The sequence below is a fragment of the Thamnophis elegans genome, chromosome 13 (genome assembly GCF_009769535.1).
Source record: "Thamnophis elegans isolate rThaEle1 chromosome 13, rThaEle1.pri, whole genome shotgun sequence".
Lineage (NCBI taxonomy): Eukaryota > Metazoa > Chordata > Lepidosauria > Squamata > Colubridae > Thamnophis > Thamnophis elegans.
In genome coordinates this window covers 46,829,497-46,855,932 of record NC_045553.1, presented here as the reverse complement: position 1 = coordinate 46,855,932, position 26,436 = coordinate 46,829,497, and the positions used below count along the sequence as shown (strand labels likewise).

Genomic DNA, 26,436 nt, shown 5'->3' with positions numbered 1-26,436 from the left:
GGAACAACTTGCCTCCAGAAGTTGCGGTGCTCCAACACTGGAGGTTTTTAAGAAGAGATTGGACAGCCATTATCCAGAATGGTAGAGGGTCTCCTGCTTGAGCAGAGGGTTGGACTAGATTAGAAGGCATCTAAAGTCCCTTTCAGCTGTAGGATCCTAGGATTGTATTCTCCCAAACACTTGAGGGCTGGACAAGAACTAACTGGTGGAAGATCGTTCAAGAGGGAACCAACCTAGAACTAAGGAGAAAGTTCCAGACAGCGAGAGCAATTAATCTGTGGAACAACTTGCCTCCAGAAGTTGTGGGTGCTCCAACATTGGAGGTTTTTCAGAAGAGACTGGACAGACATTTGTCTGAAATGTTACAGTGTTTCCTGCTTGAGTAGTGGGTTGGACTAGAAGACCTCCAAGTCCCCTTCCAACTCTGTTATTCCTGTCACATAAGTGGCTAACAATAAAGCTACCGTTCGACACTACTCATGGTTCTGGGGGCTGCGCTCTATAGTTTTTCCAGGGAGGATTGTAAAGGCAGATTTACAACAGAAAGAGAATTGCTCCCTCAATGGGGCTACCTTAGAGCCCATCCACCTTTGCTGTCTTCCAAAACCTTGGACTATAACTCCCGGGTGCCAAAAATAGCTAGCCATCTGAGGCTATAGGATCTGTTAACCTGCAGTTGTTTTTTTTCAATCAACTCATCATTCAAGCTTCGAAAGCAAGGGTCCTATCCCACTGATCAGAAGCCTCCCCCCCAAAAATCGACCTTAAATACATCACCGTACCAAATCTTCAAGGGGAGAGGATTAGCTGCGCTCGGGGGGGGAAGCGAAATGAATCTCTTCCCCAGCGGAATCCGAGGAAATGAGAAAGGCCAGATGCTGGCAACATGTGGCGATTTAAGAGGTCTGGACATGAAGGTAGAAGAAGCTCTTCTAGAGCAAGTAAGGATTTTGTGCTTTTACTCAATCAGCAGAGGCTTCGGTTGGGCTACCACCAATAGCTGTGATGGCGAACCTCTGGCACGCGGCATTGCCAGGGGGTCTTCGGGATTCCGGTGTGCGCATGTGTGCCGTCCAGCTGATCTTCGCGTGTGCTGGACCCCAGAAACCCAAAGATTAGCTGGCCGGTGTGCATGCATGCACTGGCCACCTGGTCTTCGGGTTTCCAGTGCTCCAGCATGGGCAAAGAGCAGCTGGCCAACATGCACGCGCACACCGGAAACCCCAAGACCAGCTGGCCGGCACACATGTGCACACCGGAAACGCAAAGACCAAGTTGCCAATGCGCACATGCACACCGTCCAGCTAGTCTTTGGGTTTCCAGGGCTCCGGCACATGCCAGCTTACATGCGCACACTGGAAACCCAAAAAGGCCAGCTTGCCGTTGCGTGCATGCGCATCGTCCAGCTGGTCCAGGGATTTCTGGGGCTGCAGCGTGTTTCTGTTTAAGCACTTGGTGCCGAACAGTTTCGCCATCGCTGACCTATGGTTTTGATACAGCGTGCATGACAAATAGGAGTCGCGGGAAATGAGGATTGAACTTAGAATAGCCAGGGTATGTTCTGATCACATTGGATCCTGAGCAGATCAAAACTTTGATCCGGGTTCCTCCATTATTATTATTTGTTAATTGCAGGCATTTTTATTTCATGCTACCTTGTTTACCCTGAAAATAAGTCATCCCCATATAATAAGCTCAATTGGGCTTTTGAGCGCATGCACTAAAATAAGCCCTCCCCCCAAAACATTGCAACACAGCAGCAGCCATGAATGACCACGCTCACCGACTCCTGCACCTCAAAAATAATAAGACCTCCCCGAAAATAAGGCCACGTGTTTTTTTTCGAGGGGTCAAAAGAAAATAAGAGCCTGTCTTATTTTCGGAGAAACATGGCAGTGACTCAAACAGTCCTGGGTCAGGAGCCAGTTATGTTCCTGTACTTAAGATGTGAGACCGGACCGTTGACAAGGGACGACTGAAAGGTTGTAAAGAAAGGAGGAGGATTAAACAGAGAAGGAGCTCGCTTAGGCTGCAGAAATGCCGGCTCACGTGGCTAAGATCATCATCATGCATTTTGTTTTAAGATTTCAGTAAGTCTTGCTTTGGGGAAGTGGGCATCATCCAGATGGGAGGATGGGGGGGGGGGCTCCTAGAATACTGTGCCATGCTATATTTTGTGGACAAGTAATACAAGTCTCTCTCTATGTGTACCTGTGTGCAGGTATACTGACTTGCTTGACACCAAGGGCTGCTAATTTTGCCGAATCTACAAATTTAAAAAAAAACAGCACAAAAGAGAATATTTGTAGCTCGGGGTTGAACTGTGAGGTCCTTGGTGCATCTCTGAGCTTGAATGTTTTCTTGCGGACGTTTCATGACCCAAATAGGTAACATCAGTGCTATAAGGGGGAGGAGGGGGTGTTGCTCTCCCTACTCCCTTCTAGCACTGATGATAATGCTTAGTTGGGTAATGAAACGTCCGGAGAAAACCACCAAATTCCAAGAGCACACCAGGACCCTACAAATGCGACTGTACTGGTGGTCAATGTTGGCTTGGTGGAACTTCTGGATTTTGGTGCAATGATGCGCTCCTTCACGCGCTCTTGAGCTATTCGTGCAACTGCGAAGCACAACGCTCGCTCCTGTTTTTTACAATGGCAGCTACTCCTACACGCAAGCAGACGCATCAGGACAGATGATGTTTTGTTAAGAGTTGCACACGGCTGGCATATTGAAAGAAACCAAAACACAACAGTGCCAACATAAAATTAGACACCGTAATTATTTCTTTTTTTAAAAAAAAAAACCCTCTCCATCAGCATTAAATGTTTTAACATTTCAAAACATTAAGAAAGCCTTGTACAGAGGATGCACTAATTGAAAGGAAATTTAAGGAACTGTTTCTCCTGTAATCTGTTGGCTGAGCAACTCCAAAGTTTTTATTTAAAAGAAGTGAAGACAGCCTATGTATTATTTCTCTTTCTCTCTCTCTCCCCCTCCCTCCCCCCTATTGAGGAAGGGTGGGCCATTGTTGATAACCAATGCTAATCCCAACAGCTGTTTCATTTGGTGAAAGCAAAACTTGATTTCCATTTATTTTCCCCTTATGGGATTTATTTGAATGCTTTCAAAGAAAGTTTTAAAAATCATGCCCTTCGCCAATTTTTCTACAATTGGGGTAGCAGGTAGCATTCTGCACCAGGCCTCTCACCCACTTATTTTTTGGGGGGGGTTCCGGAATGAAAGATAAAGGAGGAGCAGCTGCGGTTTTTTCTAAGGGTCCAACCACCGAAAATAGGCTCAGGTTTTGCTCCAACAGAACATTCTTATTCCCCCCCCCCCCCGCTTCCCCCAAGTTTAGTTGTGATGGAACTAAGCCATTTCAGGTTCAGTTCCTCCCCCCAAAAAACCATACAGGCCAATTCAAACCAATCCCAACCTGCGGTGGGATTCCAAATCCTTTCCTGCCGGTTGTATGGGAATGCACTTTGCACGTGCAGCACTCAAATACCGCCCTCGGTTTTAGTGCTGGTGAGCTGAGCTGTTTTTTTTTAGCTCAGCTGAGGTGCGGACGTCTGCTCTGCCGCGCAAATCAGCTGAGCTGAAAAAACAAGGGAATACAGGACAAGAAACAAAGGGGCCAGGGGGGCGAGGCCAGCCAGAGGTGTTATTTGCCAGTTCTCCGAACTACTCAAAATTTCCGCTACCGGTTCGCTCAAACCAGTCCGCTCAAATCAGTCCGAACCGGCTGAATACCAACTCTGGTTCCAACAGAGCGGTTAGGATTTCAGCCTCAAATGAAAACTCATTTTTTTCCCTAGCTTCACACACCTCTCTCTCTCTCTTTGCTGGCCCCGGGAGACTATTTAATTGGAAGAGCCAGTGGCTGGATTTGGAGCCACTCCGGTACTTGCACACGAAGCCGGTGTTCAGCCTGTTAAGCTTCACCAGGCTTCCAACGTTAAACCCCGAGACTTGATGAAGGAGAACAAGCAACTTCTTGCTAGCCTGTTCACTGACTTGACAGTTCCAGGAATGAGAAACGGGTAGGAATGGACTCAGGCAAGTGACTATTAAGAAGGTCCTCATTGACAAGGAGGTTGGGTCCAGGAGCAAATGGGGAGAAGGAAAGAAAAGAAGAAGAAAAGATAATATGCCATGCAAACCTTAACAGACCCAGAACCTCTCTCTTAAAATCATAATTAAGAACATAACGACGACAACAACAACAACAGAAAGAGAGACCCACACTTATTACATACTCCTGGATATCATGCACTCTTGTTTTGTTTCTTTCTCCCTCCCCCCAAAGGTCCTTCTGAAGATGAAGTTGAGTCTGGTTTTGTTTCGTTTTTGTGTAGCCACGAATCAAGGCAGGTGATCATTCTCTTCCCACCACAAGTGCATCGTGGGAAATGGCCACAGCGAAGATGCTGAAAGGAAGGCCCCAGGGATCCAGGATAATCAGAAAGGAGCGAAGCTCTTGGCCCTCCCAATTCTGTGCTTTTGTGCTTTCGGTGTCTGTAAACCCCCAAGCCCCACCTTGCTTTCCAAGGTCCACGGGGTGGGGTGGGTGGGGGTCCCCTCCCCTCCCGAAAGTTAAGACCATAAACAAATTCCAGTGTTTTTTGAGTTGGGAGGGTGAGAGGAGCCCACAAGGAGGAGACCAAGAGACACTTTTAAGATGCAAACAGGAGGAGTACGTGGGGCGGGAGTCGGTATACTATACAAAGACAGGCAATAATAATTAAAAGTATTAACATCAAAGCCACCACTGATCAGTACAAACGACACAGTAAGGGACAAATCTCTGTCGGAGAAAATTAAGCAGGGGAAAAGAAACAAGGCTCTCCTCTCCCCCAGGAAAAATAAATTCATTAAGCCAAGCAACATCCCTCCCGCCCCACCCCAACTCCCCTGCTTTGCCTGCTCCGAGGTGCCCCCAAAGTAGTGGAAGTTCTCGTTGGCTTCCCGAGTGTCCCTGTACTGCGTCCCACCGCCCAGCGGATGGAGGTCTCTGGGTGTGCGTGTGTTGGGTGGGCAGGGGACTTCTGGCCGTGTGACAAGGCACACGGGCTCTGAGGAGCAGCCACCAGCCCCGGGGCACGGAGGCAGGATGTGGCCAGTGAAGAGAGGGCAAGAGAGGGGAGGAGGTGGACCACGCTACACATACCACTCTTTTTTGGAAATAAAAGACCCGTCATTCTGAGAGACCATGTTATCGGCTATGTCTAGTTGCTCGGGGTCATACTGGAATCCAAGTGTCCGTTCATTGTAGGCTTCAGAGCGGGCTTCGCCCTCATCCACCGTGAAGTAAGGCCGCTTGGAGTCCTCCTCGTACTTGTTGGGACAGGACCGGTGCTTCCGTTCGGCCCCGGCGCCATCATCGTCTTCGTCCTCGTAGCTGTTGCTGCCCAGAGGGCCGGGCTTCTTCTCGTCGTCTGAATCGTCAGGATACTGAAGGTTCTGGGCCATGGGTGGGTGATGCTGAGGGACGCCCGCCTTGCTGTACCCGTTGCCATAGACGTGCTTCTTGGTGCTGTAGTCGCCCTTGAAAGTGTGTCGCCGGTGACGGAGCACCATAAGGACGACCACGGCCACCACTACGACCAACGAGGCTCCGCCCACCACGCCCCCAATCACGGCGGTGGGGACAGTCGGATGTGCCACGGATGTGCCCGGTGGAGACGGGGTGTAGGGGAATTCTGGGTAGGAAAAGACAGATGGAAGGGGGAACAAGCATCAGTCTGTGAGGAATGGCAAACACATGCTTTCAGACTTAAAAATAATAATAATAATAATTTCAAAAAATCGGGGGAGATGAGGAGAAGGAAAACGGGAGGGAAAGCCAGGGAAGGGGGCAGGAAGTGCCTACCTATGGAAGCCCTGACATGGGCGCTTCATACCCAGCCTTGTGGTCACAAAAATGCTTGGCTCCCCACACAGCCCTTCATAGAAATGCGGATACGTCTCAAGCAAATCACTCCATCAGCACTGCATATAATCACCTTAGATCAAATCATATTTCTTCCCCATTTCAGCCAGCACACCTCACTGGGGTCCACAAGAATGTGCACCCCATTGAGAAACTCATGGTGTGTCAGATCTGAAAGCCTTCTTTTCTTTTTAGGTTTCGGGCCTGCCGCACTTTCTACTGTGGGAAAACAGAAGTGGGGATTATGTGGAGATGGGTGATGTGTAGCCATAATAACATTCTTCTTAGAAAGCCAAGGTCATCTTTGTCTCTGCACCTGGCTGGAACTGGATGAGTGGAATCTGTCCTTGTGGCAGTGGAAGCTTGGACCATGTGACGAAGTTATGGGTGTTTGGGGCAGGATGTTGAACTTTCAACTGGGTGGGAAAACTGGGAAGCTTTCAGATTCGTGTTTCCCCAGATGTGCCAACATGGCTCTCTTAACAAAGTGGAACTTTGAGGAATCTCTTGCCTCAGATTCTTATTTTATTTTGGGTGCTATTTGGAACGCTGACATTAAACCAAATCTGTTATGACATCTGTCAGCCTCGAATACTGACCCACACGTGCAGAGTCAGCTAACTACTTTGTTATGCTGTGCCTATAATACAGGAATCTTCCCAGTCTGGCTGCCTACTCTTGGGAACAAATAGATACGGCTGTAAGGAAATTGAGGAGGAGGTGGGCTTGGCCCTGACTCTTCTGTGGTTGTGTAGTGACTCCAGGCTAGGTCTGTGCTTGATCCCCCCCCCCTCTCTGACACTCTTCCCAAAAATGTCCAACCTTTGAAATGAATCCCCTCTCCGTGTCAACCTTACAAATACCAACGTAAGATTCTGCCAGGATCTACTTGCCAAATATTTAGTCAATCCCCGATGGTTTCCTGTTCGTAAGCGTTAATTCCTCGTGAGGATAAGATCTCATGTGGTTCATTTGTTTGCAGGAAAGGTATTAAGAACTGGCAGGCACCCAGATCAAGAGAGGCATCAATGAGATTGAACAAAGAGGTAGGAGGCCATGTTTGTGACACAGACAAAACATGGCACAGTCGTCACCTCTTTTGACAGGGGCTCAAATGACTGCCAGTCTTCTATTGGGTCCGAACTGCTTAGAAAGTTAACATCTGGTTCTCCTAAATAGGTGTGAACTGGCTGAATCCCCACCATGTCTGATGTGAGGTCCACCCTCTCTCTAACAACTAAATCTTCTCAACTTTTATCACATAAATTGCACACTGAGAAATCACTGGCTTGTCTCCCCCCCCCCCCGCCCCCGCCAAAAAAAAGTGAGCCACTTCGTGCAAAAGGAATGGGCACATTGAGCACTGCTACAAAGTGTTAATCCTCTGTGTGAATTATTCCAAGCATAATATAGAAGTGAGAAAAGATGGCGTAGAAAGCGTGCATGCAAGGACACCAGCTCAGTTCCGACTCACATGCATTAAAGAAAACATTTGCACAAGGAAAAGAGTAAACGGCAACCGTTGTGTTGGGGAAGGGTGCCACCAATGCATCGGGGGCAAACACTACTAAGTTGGATCCCATTTGATGCACAATTCAAACAAAATCAAAAGTAAATACTAAACACACACCCTTTAACAATCGCTGATTTAGTGGACTTTGGATTTAGTGGACTTTGGATTTAGTGGACTTTGGATTTAGTGGACTTTGGATTTAGTGGACTTTGGATTTAGTGGAATTTGGATTTAGTGGATTTTGACTTTAGCGGACTTTAGCAGACATTCTTTTGCTTCTGATTCTGTACACTACATTACAGATCTGTCCTTTAAATCAAGGGTTTCTTATGGATTTAACAGACACTCTTCTCCCATCAAGGATTATTACATGAAGGTTTCACTGAACAGTCAACATGATTACCCTCCAGTTCTAGATTTGGTGATTTCCCCCTCTTAACCGTAGGCTAGAAATTACTTGCCCTTGTTGACATTCTGGATAAGACTAAACGTAGACCCGAAGACGCTGACAATCATTTTTGTCTGATACACACCATTCGCTCCAATCCCCCACATGTGAATCTGGACTTGTCCTTCGAGTGCCAAAATGGGAGTGCGCGTGTGCGGGGGAGTGCCGGAAACTGAAAGAACAGCTCCCTGGTGCACTCACGCAGGAGCACCAGAAACTGGAAGAGCTGAGCTTCCCGTTTCTGGCATGCGGGCCGGTCCCCTGGTCTTCCAGTTTCTGGAGTGTATGCGAGCACAAAGACCAGCTGGCCAGGGTGCATGTGTGCGGCGAAACCTGGAAAAGCAACAGGTGATGGCTGGCATCCCCGGAGAGATGGCTCTGTGTGTCACTTCTAGTACACATGCCATAGGTTCACATGGTTCTAGGCCAAAGGCCCTCTTCCCTCCCAACCTTTGATGTTTCACTCTAACACAGAGGACACGACAATGACTCTGCACAAACAGGGATGGTGTCAGGCTTGTAGCCATCATTTCCTTTGGCTCTTTGGCCTGCCACACTTTCTATTCTTCTACTATGCCTTTTTCCACGGTGGGAAAACGTGAGGGGGGGGATTGTATGGAGTTAGATGTTATGTAGCCATAACAACATTCTTTCTAGAAAACCAAGGTCATCCTTTGTCTCTGAACCTCTGCCACCTGACCAGAACTGGATGGGTGGAATTGCCAGCATGGCAGTGGGAGATTGGACCATGGGATGGACTTGTGGGTGTGGGGGCAAGATCTTGAACTTTCAACTGGGTGGGGAAAACCGGGAAGCTTTCAGATTCGGGTTTTCCCAGATGTGCCAACATGGCTCTCTTCATCAATTGGAACTTTGAGAAATACTTTGCCTTGGACTTTGATTTACTTTCAGATGCTATTTGGAACCTTGACAGATGGATTTTTCCATAAGGAACATGCTATGAAAAAAAGAGAAAGTGATTTTCCCCTGCTAGCCCCCCCCCCCCATTTGCACTCCCAGTTAAGGGTGATGCGTAGGAGGCAACACCTTGATAAGGCAAACACATTTCAGCCCAACCCCCTGAGGTGAGGAAAGACATGTGTGAAGTGTGCTAGACTCAGGTTTCTCCACGTTAGTACATCCTGGGGAGCGGGGGGGGGGGACAAAATCCCTCGGTCCCAATTCGTTCACCCTTCCCCTTATTCTCTATTCAGTAGCAAAAGGGATTGTTTTCACACAACCCTGGTGAGACTTGGTTGCCATGACGCTTGAAGACATCTTTCTCCCCGCTGGGAGAATTCAAACATTCGTATCGATTTTCTCTCTTAGAAAGGCTATTCCTTCCACCAGCCCATCCCTTCAATGGTTTGACCAGCCTCGGGCTTCCAAAGCCTTGTTGTTCTTAGTTGTGAAGTCGTGTCCGAACCATCGCGACCCCATGGACAATGTTCCTCCAGGCCTTCCTGTCCTCTACCATCCCCTACAAAATTTACCCATAATATTTGCCACTCATAGAAGCTAGACCTTCCCTCTAAGCCACAATCTCCCAGCAATTACAGGTTATCCTTGATGTATAACCACAATTAAGCCAATGATTTCTGTTGCTAAGCAAGGCAATTTGTAAGTGAATTTTGCCTCATTTTATGACCTTTTTGCCACAGTTGTTAAGTAAATTGTGTGGTTGGTAAGTGAAGTTAAGCTTCCCCCATTGACTTTGATTGTCAAAAGCCAACTGGGAAGGTTTCACACTTCCCTGGCTGCCTCAGCTGTATATCATTGAGAAGAAACCATCACGAAGCCTTCACTTTAGATTTAATTGAAGCTTGACAAGCCACAGTAACTCACGCCTGCTGCTTCGGTGTCGTCCCCTTCTTCTTTTGCTTTCCAAAGCTTACTAGAACCCAATTCTGGACACTGCCAGGAATGCTACTCTCAACGTGGATGATGGAGAATATGGGCAACCGGACTTTACAGATGCCAGAAAAGTCCAGGGCTAATAAGATGCTAAGAATCTCTTCTGGTTCATTTAGAACAGGGGTCTCCAACCTTGGTAACTTTACGGCTTGTGGACTTCAACTCCCAGAATTCCCCAGCTGGGAGTTGAGGTCCACAAGTAAACTTGCCAAGGTTGGAGACCCCTGATTTAGAAGAAGAAGAGGAAAAAAAGAGGGGGAGAAAGGCGAGAGGGCTTTCCAGGGAAAGAAATCCAGGAGAGCAGCTGATGGGTGGGACCATCAAAGGGACCTTCTCAACACAGCCACTTGGTGGTGGTAAAGACCAAGGATTTCAGTTGAGTGGTTACCCTTCATAATACAAGGGGAGCGAGGGGATCCTTGCTGCTCTCTGAACATCTTGAAGATGTTTCTTGGAGACAATGCTACACATGGATGAGGTTCCATAGTTTGGGTCATGAAATGCCTGCAAGAAAACCCAAGCTCCGAGACCACCAAGGAACCCTCATTTCAACCATGAGCTACAAATGTTCTCCTTTATCGGCACAATGCAAGTTTCAGCCTAAGGTTGCTTCTCTTGACCAGGATCCTCTTAAAAAGTAGCAGATAATACAAGGTAGTCTTTGATTTGGGGCAAATCCACTTAACTGTCTCACTCAGCAACAGAAATTTGGGGCTCGGTTGTGGTTGTAAATCAAGGACTACCTGGAGCAGGGAATCCTGCCTTCCTCCTTGTAGACCTGTTCTCAAAAAGACATGTTGGCTTAGCTTTGCTTTTTTCCTTCTAACCCAAAGTAAGTCTCCCCATCCCAGTCTCCCCCTGATATTCTGAACCCCACCTCCTCAAATTTACACAGCTAGGACGTAGGCCTTCAAGCTAGATAAGCCATGTTTTAGTCATACATTAGGCTCAACAAGCCTGGTTGGTTGGGTCTCAGCCAGTGGTGAGTTCCTACCAGTTTAGCCCAATTCGGATGAACCGGTAGTAGTTTGGCGGCCTGGGTCACCGGCAATGACCCAGGTCTGCCACGCCCACGAACCAGTTCTCCGGGCAGTGCTGTAGGCACCGCCATCTTGGTTTTTGCTTCTGCGCATGCGCAGAACAATTTTTATTGCACGCAGCGCGCCCACGGGTGAACCGGCAGTAGTGACCGCCAGAACCCACCCCTGGTTTCAGCTCTTACTTTCGCCAGGTGAGTTCTCACCCTGGTAAGATGGCTACTAGATGGTTGGCCAAACCTTTGGCAGGCGTGAGTTGCCCTCTTCTGCCCTAGAAGAGGCTACCTACTTCTCCTCCCCTGCATGGAAAGACAGCCGGCCAGAGAGATTACAGCTGTTTGAATTATGTATACCCAGATTCTTATTTGAAAGTATAAATTCCTTGCTGGGATTCTTGTCTTCCTGTTTTGACCTCCTCGCCTAATACATATTCAATCTAAGAAAGGAGAGACGTCTTCCTTTTGTTGTTTGTTTCCCCAAAACAACAGGAAACCTTCTTGACGCGATGGAGGACTGCAAATGTGGCGTCCTTTCAGTGGTCCTCTCCAACGCGGGTACGTTTGATGGCGACGGATGCGGTGGTCTTCAAAAAAAATAATCTCTTCAAGGACGTTGGTGGGTCAGAGATGTCCATTCAACACCCTCTCCTTCCCCCACGTCAGATCTCCTTATGTGGTGAATCTGCTAGGACAGGGGTCGGCAACCTTAAACCCTCAAAGAGCCATTTGGACCCGTTTTCCATAGAAAAGAAAACACCGGGAGCCACGAAACCCTTCCCGTGCCTGACTATTTCCTGAGCGGCCACAAAACTAGCATATGTAGTTGAATTAAACATTCTGTTTTCTTCTGAAACGTTTCTTTTCTTGGATTTAACCATGGTTGGCCTACTGGGGGTTGAAAAGCTCAATAAATCATGTGCCAGCTGGTGCCACGCACTGGCGGTTGTGACACACATTTTGAATAACAGGGAGCTGCAGCAGAGGGACGAAAGAGCCACGTGCAGCTCCAGAGCCACGGGTTGCTGATCCCTGTGCTAGGAGAACCAGGAGGCTGATGCTGGGGAACTTACCGGCCAAGCTTGCCCTGGAATGCTAGCGCTCCTGGCGCCTGGATGAAATTGGAAAGGGAAAGAAAGCCCAATGGAAGCAGAGCAGAGGGAAGGAGGAAGGTGGGATGGACTTAAGAGAGAACCTCCTTCTAGAAAGCTTTCCCATCTAGAAAACTCTCCAATCCTACGGCTGTGGGTCTTTCCCTCCTCTTCTTTGCCCAACAGCTGTTGCATTCAAGCCAAGCATCCTGTCCCCGTGCCAACAGCTCGGTCCCTTGGGGCAGCAGCTGGACCAAAAGAAAATTGAAGGATGGTTCTGGGTTTTCGTCTGGTGAAGAGCCAAGCTTGCAAGTGTTCCTTTTGTCCCACCAGAGAAGGACATGAAGGGAGATGTATTTCATAAGGAGTCCATGTGCTTTTGGGGCCTGCAGGAGAGCTAAAAATATCCCCTCCTAGAGAAGGAAGCCCTCTGAGATCCATTCAGAATTGAATTCAATAGGTTTCCCCCTGGACAATTGGAGAAGGTCCACCAGTCCAGTCTGAGCATGTCTTCTCGCGCAGCTGGGCATGAAAAGGCCATGCTCAAGTTATCTGTTGACTCCAGAGCCTCCGACTGACAACGTGAGGAAAGGTTCCATCAAGTTTCTACATCTCGGGGAAGTTAAATTCCCTCTCTGCAATCTGGCACCGCTTCTCGCGTGAGAATTCCACGCACAAGTCCTATGTTGATGGAAATGCTTCCATGGGTCCCCCTCATGGCGTTTTTCTTAACCTTGGCAACCTCAAAATGTGTGAACATCAATTCCCAGAATTCCCCAGCTAGCATGTGTGTCAGTGGCTAACAATCAAAACCATTCATGGATGGTCCTAAGAAGATATTTTATTGTTGATCACCTGTCCTACAAGAATCTCACCAGACGGACTGCCTTCCCTTGGGAAATGGCAGGTATAGACCTAAGGTTTAGATCTCTGTCATTTCTTCTACCGAACGGATTCTAAGTTGGAATATATTTTAATCCCCCTCTTCCAGTGGTGAAATTCAATTTTGTTTTACTACCGGTTTTGTGGGTGTGGCTTGGTGAGCATGGCAGGGGAAGGATACCGCAAAATCTCCATTCCCTCCCCACTCCAGGGGAAGGATACTGCAAAATCTCCATTTCCTCCCCACTCCAGGGGAAGGATACTGCAAAATCTCCATTTCCTCCCCACTCCAGGGAAAGGATACTGCAAAATCTCCATTTCCTCCCCACTCCAGGGGAAGGATACTGCAAAATCTCCAGTCCCTCCCCACTCCAAGAGAAGGACACTGTAAAATCCCCATTCCCTCCCCACTCCAGGGGAAGGATACTGCAAAATCTATATTCCCTCGTCACTCCAGGGAAAGGATACTGCAAAATCTCCATTCTCTCCCCACTCCAGGGGAAGGATACTGTAAAATCCTCATTCCCTCCCCACTCCAGGGGAAGAATACTGCAAATCCCCATTCCCACCTCACTCCAGGGGAAGGATACTGCAAAATCTCCATTCCCTCCCCACTCCAGGGGAAGGATACTGCAAAATCTCCATTCCCTCCCCACTCCAGGGGAAGGATACTGCAAAATCTCCATTCCCTCCCCACTCCAGGGGAAGGATACTGCAAAATCTCCATTCTCTCCCCACTCCAGGGGAAGGATACTGCAAAATCCCCATTCCCTCCCCACTCCAGGGGAAGGATGCTGCAAAATCTTCATTCCTTCCCCAATCTGGGGCCAGCCAGAGGTGGTATTTGCTGGTTCTCCGCACTACTCAAAATTTCCACTACTGGTTCTCCAGAACCTGTCAGAACCTGCTGGATTTCACCCCTGCTTAGACTTCAATGATGTCCCTTCATTTTTAAAATCAATAACACAAGATAGTCTTACATGAAGCAAACGGATGAAACCATGTAAATTGTAGCCTAACTAATGTGTTCTACTTCAATTCTAAAGCTTGTAAATTCCCAGTTCGTTTACTTTCTTTGTTCATTTCTCCTCTTTTCTTGTTTGTCTGTTCCTTGTTTTTTTCCCCTTCCTTACAAATCTTTTCAAAAACACAGTAGAAGAAGCAATGCCCCTAAAGATCTCTCTTGTGCTTTGCAGACTGCCACGCCTAGATCTTTCTAAGTCACTTTGCACATGCTTGGGCAAACTCATGAATAACATCCTAAGACTACCACTTATAGTTTTGAAACAGAGTCTCTGGTTTGCTTACAAGATAAAGATTAATCTTTAAATTGATGCTGTAGAGCTCAAGGGTTGCTGTCAAGGGAGCTTTTAAAAAAAAGATTGGAAACCATTTTTTGTGGAATGGCATTGGGTTTCCTGCTTGAGCAGGGGGTTGGACTAGAAGACCTCCAAGATCCCTTCCAAGTCTTTTGTTATTCTACATTCTTAATCTCCTCTGGCTTCAAAATGGAGTTTGAATCCTAGTTTATGGAGCAAATGAAACTCAGCAAATTGAGAAGCGTATCCCAAAAATCCTGGCCTGGATTTGGGGCTGGGAAGAAGCTTGCAACCATCCCCCCACCCCCTTAGACACTCTAATGGGGAGGGGGGGAGATAACAGGGTGGGCTTAGCCAGGGCTGCAGGGTGGAGCCCTTGAAAGTCTATCCAGCAGTTTTGCAGCTGCTGCTGCTGTTTCAAGGGCTGACAATTCTGGAAACTGGAACCATCTGGCTCTTAATCTCACCTACTCGCCTGTCAATCAAGAGCTTTCTGGCAGGGTAGAGCCACCCGTCCTGTCTCCAGTTCTGCAAACTGGGGAGACCGGCTGACGAGGCTTCCAGAGGCTGCGCCCCAAAACCAACATCCATTTGGGCCGCCGAGATGTTGCTCTTAAATAACATCTCAATGGGGTGCCCTAAGCCCTCGATGAAGGACGCTGGGCTTAAATTTCCCGCTTTCCTTCCAATGGACATCCCCCCTTCTCCAATCAATTCTGGAAAAAGAGCCTCTCTTGTGGGGTGCCCCAGCCTCCCTCCTTCCCTCCCTCTTCTCCACAGCTGTTGCTGCTGGATCAAGGTAGTGACAGCACTGGAACTAAAAAGAATCTTGCTTTCCCTGGTTTAATTAGTCACCGAGAAGTTTGCCTTCTGCTTAAGACTGCCAAGTGATAGAAGACACCTTGGCTGGGAGATGGCTTGCTTATTTGACCCAAGAATCCAAGAATGGGAGACGAGGAGGAGGAGGGTGGGTAAGGAAGGAGATTACCCCTGAAACCCCAGAGAGACGATGAAGAAAATATAAGTTAACTTGGGCCAAATCTGGCTTAAGGACATCTGTTATTGTCTAATTTGCTTCTTCCTTCTGGTCTGGATAACCACCGTTGGAGTATCTCCATCCAAGTGGTCAAGCCAAAGCTGGAAGCATCAATTAACCCGGTTAAAGATTGGCATTCCTTTGTTGGGAAAATGAACACAGTTCTAAGTTAGGATTAGGTTCAGTGGTGGGTTTCAAAAAATTTTGGAACCTCTTCTGTAGGTGTGGCCTGCTTTCCGGGTCCACTGGTGGAACCTCTTCTAACTGGTTCGGTAGATTTGACGAACCGGTTCTGCCGAATAGGTGAGAACTGGTAGGAACCCACCTCTGATTAGGTTAAGTAGTGACAAAGGTCACAACGAGAGCCGTCACAAGGCCAACCTTGATCGTATAACTTTGTTTGCAAAGCGAACTATTGGGTTTTTAATAGGCGCCACCTTTGGTGGGAAGGTAACAACGTTCCGTACGCCTTCAGCATTCAGTCATGCCGGCCACATGACCACGGAGATGTCTTTGGACAGCGCTGGCTCTTGGGCTTTGGAACGGAGGTGAGCACTGCCCCCTAGAGTCGGGAACGACTTGCACATATGTGCGAGGGGAACCTTTAACTTAACTATGCACACACATTCAACAGTTGGTGAGGAAACCCTCGGAGTTCAGCTGGGCATTCTCCTAACAACCCATCAACCAAGTTTGCAGAGTGAATATCGGACTGCAGGCCGCAGGATGGTGGATTTGAATCATGTAGAGCCGAGGTGGCGCAGTGGTTAGAGTGCTGTACTGCAGTCACTTCAGCTGACTGTTATCTGCATTTCGGCGGTTCAAATCTCACCAGCTCAGGGTTGACTCAGCCTTCCATCCTTCCGAGGTGGGTAAAATGAGGACCCGGATTGTTGTTGGGGGCAATATGCTGACTCTGTAAACCGCTTAGAGGGCTGAAAGCCCTATGAAGCGGTATATAAGTCTAACTGCTATTGCTATGTCTTTAAAAAAGCCAGGATAGGCTGGGGAAAAACCCTTAAGTCCAGAGCTGTCTACCTTTGAACGAGGAGGTCTGGCTGGCTCCAAATGGAAGCAGACATGTATCTCTATGCATGCTCAGATAGGCATGGTTAGCGAAGCGTGTAGCCTTCAACCCCAAACATCCTCTCTCTGCTCTCCTTATGAAGTTCGTGCAAGCCGACCGTGATAGACTTCCCCCATCTCGCTGGCGGGATTCAGCTCAGCTAACGAATGTCCAGCAACACACAGCTATTCCGTGAACAGATTGTGGGAATAAAACATTCCATTTCCACCGGATCCTCGCTTTAAGGGGCTCTAACTGACAGCGTTCAGCTTGCAAGAACTAATGGCCATCGCGGTCGGCTCAGGGATGCCCGTTCCTCCCCGAGGGATGTCCGGTGCAGTGCGAGAACCTGGGGACCGGTGGGTCTCTCGGACGAGCGTGCCAAGTTTGAATCGTTTTATTTTTAAAAAAATAAAAACTATTTTTACGGTTTTAAAAACTTTGAATCATTGCCGTTCATGGTCATCTGCTTCTGAGTTACTCTGCTTTGAATACAGTGTCTCCATTCATTGAGAGCCGAGGTGGCGCAGTGGTTAAATGCAGCACCGCAGGCTACTTCAGCTGACTGCAGTTCTGCAGTTCGGCTGTTCAAATCTCACCGGCTCAGGGTTGACTCAGCCTTCCATCCTTACGAGGTGGGTGAAATGAGAACCCGGATTGTTGTTGGGGGCAATATGCTGACTCTGTAAACTGCTTAGAGAGGGCTGAAAGCCCTATGAAGCGGTATATAAGTCTAACTGCTATTGCTATTGCTATTGAGACATCCCTGATTTTAGTTTTGGGGATAAATTCTAGATTTTTGGTGGTTGTTGTTGTGGTGGTTGTTACTGAATCGTCCTTCTTTTTAATCTTCATCGTGACCAGCTGCTGGGAAAGATCACGAGAAGGATGTGGCTTTGCCCTCTTCTGCAATTATTAGCCTTCCCACAGATCACACTGACATCCCTAAGATCAGCCAGAGAGATTTGTGGTGCAATTTTGGCGAACGATATAAAACTCCAATCCAACCTCCACTTGACGATAAATTATGGAACAGCTGCAGGGGCACCTGGAACAGCCACGGGGTATACAGGTAGTCCTTGATATACAACACTTCATTAGTGACTGTTCAAAGTTACAACAGCGTTGGAAAAAAGAGACGTATGTGTTGTGACCTGCCGGCCGCCAGCCAAATCAGAGGAGGAGGAGGTGGCATGGAAATCAGGGTCAGCATCAAAGCAACCTGAGAGATCCGTGGTGGAAGAGGGAGTAGAGCTGGCAGGGAGAGAGTGTGGGGAAGAGCCTGGGCCATCCTTCAGCCCTCAGATGGAGAGTCAACCTCCCCCAGATCTGGAGGTGGCTGATGAGGAAGAGGAGGAACACTTGAGCCCAGTGCCTGATGCGCAGATGCGCAGAAGGCAGAGGAGAGGAGAGCAGTGGAAATCTATGGGCCGGTCCTTGGGACGGAAGAGCCACCGCTGCTAGCGAAGCCCCACCCTAGCTCTGGGGACTCCATTTCGGTTATAAGTCGAGGACTATCTGCAAAGATTCCCAAAGAGACGAGGGACATCCATACTGCAAAGTTATAGGTGCCTTTAAAAGCGTGTTGACTGTCACAAACCAGGTTGTGTAGCTTTGGACAATTTACACAACCTGTTTGACCGGAGCCGAACAAATACAAAACAGGAAATTTCATGAATTAAACAGCACGGCCTCAACTTGAAAGTGACTAAATAAAATTAAATTTAAATATATGTATGTATGTATGTGTATATATATATATATGTGTGTGTGTGTGTGTGTGTGTGTGTGTTTAATTTGTGCTGATAAATATATACATATACATATACATATACATATACACACACACACACACACACATATATATACACACACACACACACACACACACACACTGTATATCATTCCCCGTCAGAGCTCAAATGCCCTTTTAAGAAAGCTGCAGATAATAAGAAGTTGGTAAACAAGAAGGATGTTGGACCAAGGCTTACACCAGGAGTTTTATGCCTAAAGATAAAAGTAAAGGTTCCCCTTGCACATATGTGCTAGTTGTTCCTGACTCTAGGGGGCGGTGCTCATCTACTCTCCCTCTCCTCTCTCCTCTTCCCACTCCTTCTCTCTCTCCTACTCTTTTCTTCCCTTCTACCTCCCTCTCGCCTATCTCCTCTCTCCCTCTTTCGACTTGGGAGAATCCCAGTTGAAGTTCTCCAAATGGCATTTCCACCTGTCATCTCTTGGTACCTTCTGATTATAGGACAATCCTGCTAACATCTCATCTCGTCTCCGAGTCAACCCTTCCTTCTGGGGCTGCCCATTAGTCTTTAACAACCCTGGAAGGAAACTGTGTGTACATACGTACGTGTACACACACACACACACACACACCATCTCTACATGCTTGGAATTAAGAATAACATCTGAAGAACCAACAGGAACTCAACTGCAGCACACACACACACACACACACACACACCATCTCTACATGCTTAGAATTAAGAATAACATCTGAAGAACCAACAAGAACTCAACTGCAGCACACACACACACACACACACACACACACACCATCTCTACATGCTTGGAATTAAGAATAACATCTGAAGAACCAACAGGAACTCAACTGCAGCACACACACACACACACACACACACACACACACACACCATCTCTACATGCTTGGAATTAAGAATAACATCTGAAGAACCAACAGGAACTCAACTGCAGCACACACACACACACACACACACACACACCATCTCTACATGCTTGGAATTAAGAATAACATCTGAAGAACCAACAGGAACTCAACTGCAGCACACACACACACACACACACACACACCATCTCTACATGCTTGGAATTAAGAATAACATCTGAAGAACCAACAAGAACTCTACTGCAGCATTTCTGACCGGTGATTTTATTCCTAAAGCTTTTGAAAAAAACACAAATGTCCCTTTTGGAATCATACAAAAAAAACAACAACACACCAGCCTGTGTTTCATTCCTCTTTCAGACATGACCTCCTAGCACGTCTTTCGACATCCCATCCTCTCATTTTTTTTCCCTCCCCGCCCCACACTCTTTCCTTCTGATTCTCGCGGCCTTTCCTCGCGGCCCGGCTTCGAATCCGATGGGCAAAGGTGCCCCAAAGGGAAAGTGAGAGATATTGCCAGCTAAAGGAGAAAATCAGGAGGTAGCGACAGGAATCCCAGCAAAACCAGCACCCCGAATGAAAAAACACACAGACACACACAGACACCCTTTTAAAGGAATGGAAAGAGTCAGAAAATCCCACCGTATTCCATAGGTCCCCCTCCTCCCCTCCAGAGGAGGAGAGAAGATGCGAGAAGTCAAAGCAAGCTTGTAAAAACCCAAGAGGTGGACCAAGGCTTAAAACTAGATTTACCTTCGGCAACGCCCCCCCCCTCCCCCGCAATAAAGTATAGGCCACTTTGGTTTTCAATACCTACCTGTGACATTCACTTCCACCTGCCCAGATCGGGTGCCGATGGTGTTGGTGGCTTCGCAGATATATGTTGCCGATAGGCTGTATGAGACCGGTCCTTTAAAGAACAGAGTGCTGTTTTGAATTTCGGCGCTGTCCGGCAACGAGGCATTCAGCCTGTGGAAAAGAAGAACACAGAACCCTTGGTCCATTAGCAGAGCGCTTTCCTCATCCTCTTTTAATGACACACCCCAAAATCCCTCGTGGGGTGCAGGAATCTGGGCAACAGAATGGAGCTGAGGTTGGGGGGCAACCTGGGCCAGTCCTGGAGTCTGGGGAAGGCTCTGATGAGGGCTCTGTGTCGGAGGCAGAGAGGGGACCAGGGCCGTATGCCAGTTATCAGCTGCCTTCAGAGTCAGACATCAGTGAGGCAGATGAACAGCTGGAGCCTGTTCCCAGTGTGCACATGCGCAGAGCTGCCAGACGAAGGGGACAGCTAAAGAACAGGGGTCGACTTGGGAGTAAGGCCACAGGTGGACAATGAACGCCCCCTCCCAGAGGAAATAAAAGAGGAGCGAAAGGGGAGTGGAGTTTGCAGGAGACAATTTGTTCACTTCATTGGTTCGTGACTCTCCGAGGCTCCTTGCAAAACTCGGCCTGTCAGCTCTCCAAGCCGGATAAGGTCTGTGACTGTAAATCCTCCCTTGAAAGACTTTGCTGGATGTGAATGAGAGGAATTCACAGTAACTTAATAACAGGGGTGAGGGTTGTCGGGACAAAGAGTTGGCTTCATGCTCTTGGGAACTGAGTCAGAAGAGTTTTCAGTTGAATTGCAAGGAATGTGAAGGAGGTGCGTTCGGTTTTACTTTTTATAGTTATAATGTACACAGAAGGTGGCATTTTATTTCGTTGTACAAGATGCAATGACGATAAAGTAAACTAACTAATTAACGCTATCTGTTCTATGGGAAAGCTGCTCTCCCTCCCCAAATGCTACAGGAACTTCAGCCTTGTAATGTGATAAGAAATTGAGAGAAGCTCAGCAAAAAATAAATAAATAAATAAAAGCCAAATCAATTCCGAAGTGTTTTGAAAAAAAAAAAATCACAGAGCAAACACAAACAACTCTGCGCACAGAGAGGAAAATTATGCAGTTTGCTCATTTTTAATCAATCCAAGGGAAAGCAATTAAGTTCAGCAAAAGCAAATCGACAGGCACATCAACCCAGAGGTGGCTGCCCCGATTTTGCATTCAGGCGAAGCTCCACTTAGGAGCAGTGGGTGGTGGGGAAAACCCCTCCCTCCCCTTGGGAGCAATTAAGAAAATAACACACACAAACACACAAACACACATACAGACACAAACACCAAAAATTGGGGTCATCTAAAGCAGCTTCACCATCTACTCTATTCCCATAAAACACCATCACCGCCATCATTAACCATAAGCTGTTTGGCCCAAGGAGATAGAAACAATCAAAATCCTGATTCTGCCCATGTTAACATGCCCCAAACAAGTGTCTTACGCTAGCAAGGACTTGGAAGAGAAACAATCAATATTTTATAATTTAAGGCAAGCTATAGCATTCCCAGCCAGAAAACTAATGCATTGTTTTGAAAAACGAAAGAGTATGAGTTGAGGTCTTGAAAAGGTAAAAAAGTTCCCCTCACACATATGTGCTAGTCGTTCCTGACTCTAGAGGGCGATGTTCATCTCGGCTGTTCAGCCGAGGTGGCGCAGTGGTTAGGGTGCAGTACTGCAGGCCACTTCAGCAGTTCAGCGTTTCTAATCTCACCGGCTCAAGGTTGACTCAGCCTTCCATCCTTCCGAGGTGGGTGAAATGAGGACCCAGATTGTGGGGGCGATATGCTGACTCTGTAAACCGCTTAGAGAGGGCTGAAAGCCCTATGAAGCGGTATATAAGTCTAACTGCTATTGCTATTGCTATCTCCATTTCAAAGCCAAAGAGCCAGCGCTGTCCGAAGACTTCTCCGGGGTCATGATAAACGCCGAAGGTGCACGGAACGCAATTACCTTCCCACCAAAGGTGGTCCCTATTTTTCTACTTGCAATTTTTACGTGCTTTCGAATTGCTAGGTTGGAAGAAGCTGGGACAAGTCACGGGAGCTCACTCCGTTATGCGGCGCTAGGGATTCGAACCGCCGACCTTTCTGATCTACAAGCTCAGCGTCTTAGCCACTGAGCTACCTAAGAAATGACTACAATTAGAATACATAAAAGGGTTACATAAAGACTTAAGAACAGTAGCACAAATGGGGAAGCTACGCTGGGGCCTTGCTTAGAAATGCTACCTTGCTGTCTTCAGGGTACAGTTTATGTACAATAACGGAGGAAAAGAGCTATCAATCATTCTCCCTTCACCTGCACAATCTGACCAAGTGGCTCTTGAAGCAACTTTACGGCCTTGGGCACAGAAGTGTTCCCATTGGGTTTCTTACTCATTCAGTGCTACGAAGAACTCATAACAGTTCACCCATGCGCTGGGGGTCAATACTTACCGCTTCCATTGGTACTCGGTGGCGGGAGGATTGGCGTCGGATACGCAGGTCAGTTTCACATCCTTCCGGTTGAGGTACCAGTTGCTGTCAAAACCATCGATTCTAACCTCGGGTTCGTCTGCGGAGCAGGGAAGACAGAACGGAGGAAGATGGTGGAGGAGAGAGATAAAGGAAGAAAGGAGGAGAATAAGGGAAGAGAGAAACAGAGATGGAGAGAAGAAAGAGGCAAGGAAGGTAGACATGGGGTCGAGGAGGTTTGGAAGGAGAGCAACATCGAGGAAGAGAAGGATGGGGAAAAACGGGGTTGGAGAAGAGAAGGATTGAGAGAAACAAGGGTGAAAGAATGAGCCAAGGAGAAGAAAGGAAAAATTGGACAGATAAGGGCAAAAGTGGAATGGGAAAGGGAAGGAGGAAAAAGAGGAAAGATGGAGGGAAAACAGAGAAGTGTTGGGAGAAGACAGGAGTGTAGGAAAAACAGCAGAAGGAGGAAGGGCGAAAGAAAAGGCAGACATTACTGGATGTCCCGGAGTCCATTTTCATCTCCTAACAATGGATTCGCAGGAAACCACAATGACGTCAGAATGATACAATCAATGGCGCCATCATGCCAACGAGGATGACTGCAGATGTCCTTGTGTCCTGACGTCCACACCCTTGTTTTGCTACTTCGTCCCTCCTCCCTCGGGGAAAGCCCATGCCTAGTGGAACTCCCCAACCAGAGAAGTAATAAACATCTTCACTGAGGCAGATGTAATAAGTCGCAGCACAATCTCCCTGTCATCCCTGAAGCTGGCCTGGCGGGAGCCATCTTGGAGCTTCAGTGTTGCCACACTGGAGCTGAGAGATGGCGAGGTGGGGATGAGAGGGAGCTGGGGTTTGTCTAGTCAAAATGAAATACTTTCGCTTGGGAACCAAGGACATTCCCCCACCTGGCAGGAGGAAGGAGGAGGGATGCCCGCAGATCACCAAAAAAGTGGACCACGTGACTGGTGGTTTGGGGTTGATTAGGTGAAAACCGTGGGACTCTTCAGAGTCGGTTTTCACCAGAGGTGTGCCAATATCATACATCCAATAAAGCTATTCTTTGAGGAATTCTTCTGCCTCAGAGCTTTGCTTACCGTGTTTCCCCAAAATAAGACAGGGTCTTATTTTCGTTTGATCTCCCCCCCCCCCCCGAAATAAGTGCTTGGCCTTATTTTCGGAGACGTCTTATTATTTTTGAGGTGCAGGAGGCCCCTTAACCTCGGCCTGCGGATCAGCTGATCAAGAGAAGGCCGGAAGCTCCATCTCTGTTTCTGGCACACTCTTGCCAGCCGTAACGTTGCTGGGAATGGCGCTCTGTTTGCGGCCGTCACTAAGGGGCGCGGTAGCTAGAGTTTGCAGGAACGGCCTCCAAGAGTCCATTCCACATGGATGGCAGGTGCCTGCAGGGCACGTGGGCATGTTCCCCCTTCACCACCAGGAAATTGTGAGGACCGGCTGCACAAGAGCCGGGGTGGCGTAGTGGTTAAATGCAACACTGCAGGCTACTTCAGCTGACTGCAGTTCTGCAGTTCGGCTGTTCAAATCTCACCGGCTCAGGGTTGACTCAGCCTTCCATCCTTCCGAGGTGGGTAAAATGAGGACCCGGATTGTTGGGGGCGATATGCTGAATCTGTAACCCGCTTAGAGAGGGCTGAAAGCCCTATGAAGCGGTATATAAGTTTAACTGCTATTGCTATGTGGTTAAATGTTTTAGGGGAGGGCTTATTTTCAGGGGAGGGCTTATTTAAGTGCATGCGCTCAAAAGACCAATTGTGCTTATTATCCAGGGAGGTCTTATTTTCAGGGAAACGGGGTCTAGTATGGGTCTACTACTTGGAACCTTGACACTCCCATTTTAAGTCCCGTCTCTTTTAAATCCCAACCCCACCGCTGCACATCACTTCCGCTTCTTCAACTTACACAGCACGTTGAGGGTCATGCTCTCCGTAAAACGCTCCAACTGGTAGTTCACCACGCACTTTAGCTGCTGTTGGTGGGCCTCCCGGCTTGGTAGAAGGCGGTAGCGGCTGATGACAGTGATGGTGCCATTCTCATTGCGGATCTCCCGGAATTCCGCCTCGCCTTTCAGCTTAGTCTCCCAGGTCACAGTGCTGGGGGGCTTCCCATTGGAGGAGGTGCAGGTGGCCACCAGGATTTTCTCGGTCATGCCGGCCCTGGCGATCAGTGGTTTGGTGGTACCCTCCATCCGATTCACTGGTTTGGCTGAAGAAAAGATGAAGCAAAGGAGTCAGGATAAAATAACCCACAAGGACCACGAGTTGTCCTTTGAGGAACATCAACATGGTGTCCTCCTCATTAGTTTGTCCAAGATCTGAACATTAATGAAGATCTAGGTAGACTTGTTGACACGGGCTTCTTCTGAATCCCGTCTCAAATGAAACCAGCCTTCCGCCGGTTTCCTTCTTTGTGTTTTTATTATTGCTGTGAGCCATCCAAAGTTTGTGTTGTACAAGACAGGAGGAAATGGGAATCTTATAAATACATATGTACGTGGAGCAACAAATGCCATCAGCAAGTTTCGTGAAAAAGGGGGCAGGTTTTGAGTCGTCCTTCACCTGGACATGTCAAGCAAACATGCTACAAAAATCTGGTATGCTAGAAAGGGAGAAAATGAGGGCAATTTTGTAGCCTCTGATGACCATCTCACCTTCCTTTCACACCTCTAGTTCCCCAGAAAGTGCTGAAGGGGAAAAAGCAGGTGCTCTGATCTACCTGACTTCTAGGCCAGCAAGTTGATTTTTACCTACATTCCAAAACACCTGAAGGCCAGGCAAGGAATAATGGATGAAAACTGATCAAGGAGAGATTCAACCTGGAAATAAGGAGATCTGGAAGCCACCTTCTGCATTGGGCCTTCCAGCCTGCCACATTTAATGCTGTGGGAAATTGGGAGGGGAGGGGGAGTATATGGAGTGGGATAGATCTAGTCAAAATAACATTCCTTTCTCAAGAGAGTCAAGGACGTCTTGCCCTGCACCTGGAGTGGTGTGACTGGGAGGCATCTCCACTTGGGATGGTGCTTGATTGGACCTTGTGATGGACATGTTGGGTGCCGGGCAGGGACTTGAACTTTCTTTCGGGTGGGAAAAAATCTGGAAACTTTCAGATTCGGGTTTCCCCAGATGTGCCAATATGACACCTCTAATAGAATGGAACTTTGAGGAACCTTAAGCCTCGAAGTCTTCTTTTGTTGGGGGTGTTAATTGGAACCCTAATAGAGACAGTGAGAGCAATCAACCCATGGGACAGAAGTTGCCTTCAGAATTTGTTGGAGCTTCGTCACTGGAGGCTTTCAAGAAGAGACTGGACTGCTATTTGTCGGAAATGGTGTAGGGTCTCCTGCTTGGGCGGGGGGAGTGGCTGGACTAGATGGCCTACAAGGTCCCCTCCAACTCTTGTTATTCTGTCATTTGCAAACATTAGTCTTCTCATCACCCATTTCCTCCCACTTAATGACTGCATGACTGTAACTTTGTTGCTGGTCTCCTTATGATTTATATTGGTATTGATTGTTTCCTGATTGCTTATTTGTGCCCTATGACTATTATTAAGTGTTTATGTTTCTTAATGAATGTATCTTGTATTTTTATCTACAGTGACAGTAGATGCACCAAAGACAAATTACTTGTGTGTCCAATCACACTTGGCCAATAAAGAATTCCATTCCGTTCCGTTCCATTTCAGTCTAGTCTATTCTACTCTACTCTACTCTTATATCTATTCTATTCTATTCTACTCTATTCTTATTAGTATTCTATTCTATTCTATTCTTATTAGTATTCTATTCTACTCTATTCTATTCTTATTAGTATTCTATTCTATTCTACTCTATTCTATTCTTATTAGCATTTTATTCTTATTAGTATTCTATTCTTATTAGTATTCTATTCTATTCTACTCTATTCTTATTAGTATTCTATTCTATTCTTATTAGTATTATATTCTATTCTTATTAGTATTATATTCTACTCTATTCTATTCTTATTAGTATTATATTCTATTCTTACTATTCTATTCTATTCTATTCTTATTAGTATTATATTCTTATTAGTATTCTATTCTATTCTTATTAGTATTCTATTCTACTCTATTCTTATTAGTATTATATTCTTATTAGTATTCTATTCTACTCTATTCTTAGTAGTATTCTATTCTATTCTTATTAGTATTATATTCTATTCTTATT

General features: G+C 47.2%; 1 protein-coding gene across 2 annotated transcripts in view; it reads right to left on the bottom strand.

The window, feature by feature from the left end:
* Positions 1-3,816: 3,816 nt before the first annotated feature.
* NECTIN1 (nectin cell adhesion molecule 1) overlaps positions 3,817-26,436 on the bottom strand; it is a 166,273-nt gene continuing 143,653 nt past the window's right edge. For both annotated transcript variants that reach the window (XM_032229311.1, XM_032229312.1), the window contains exons 3-6: positions 24,150-24,452; positions 22,206-22,323; positions 19,711-19,862; positions 3,817-5,705 (exon numbers count right to left, since the gene is read on the bottom strand). In XM_032229311.1, coding sequence (XP_032085202.1) covers positions 5,164-5,705; positions 19,711-19,862; positions 22,206-22,323; positions 24,150-24,452 — 1,115 coding nt within the window. In that variant the 3' untranslated portion in view covers positions 3,817-5,163. The remainder of the gene's footprint in view (positions 5,706-19,710; positions 19,863-22,205; positions 22,324-24,149; positions 24,453-26,436) is intronic.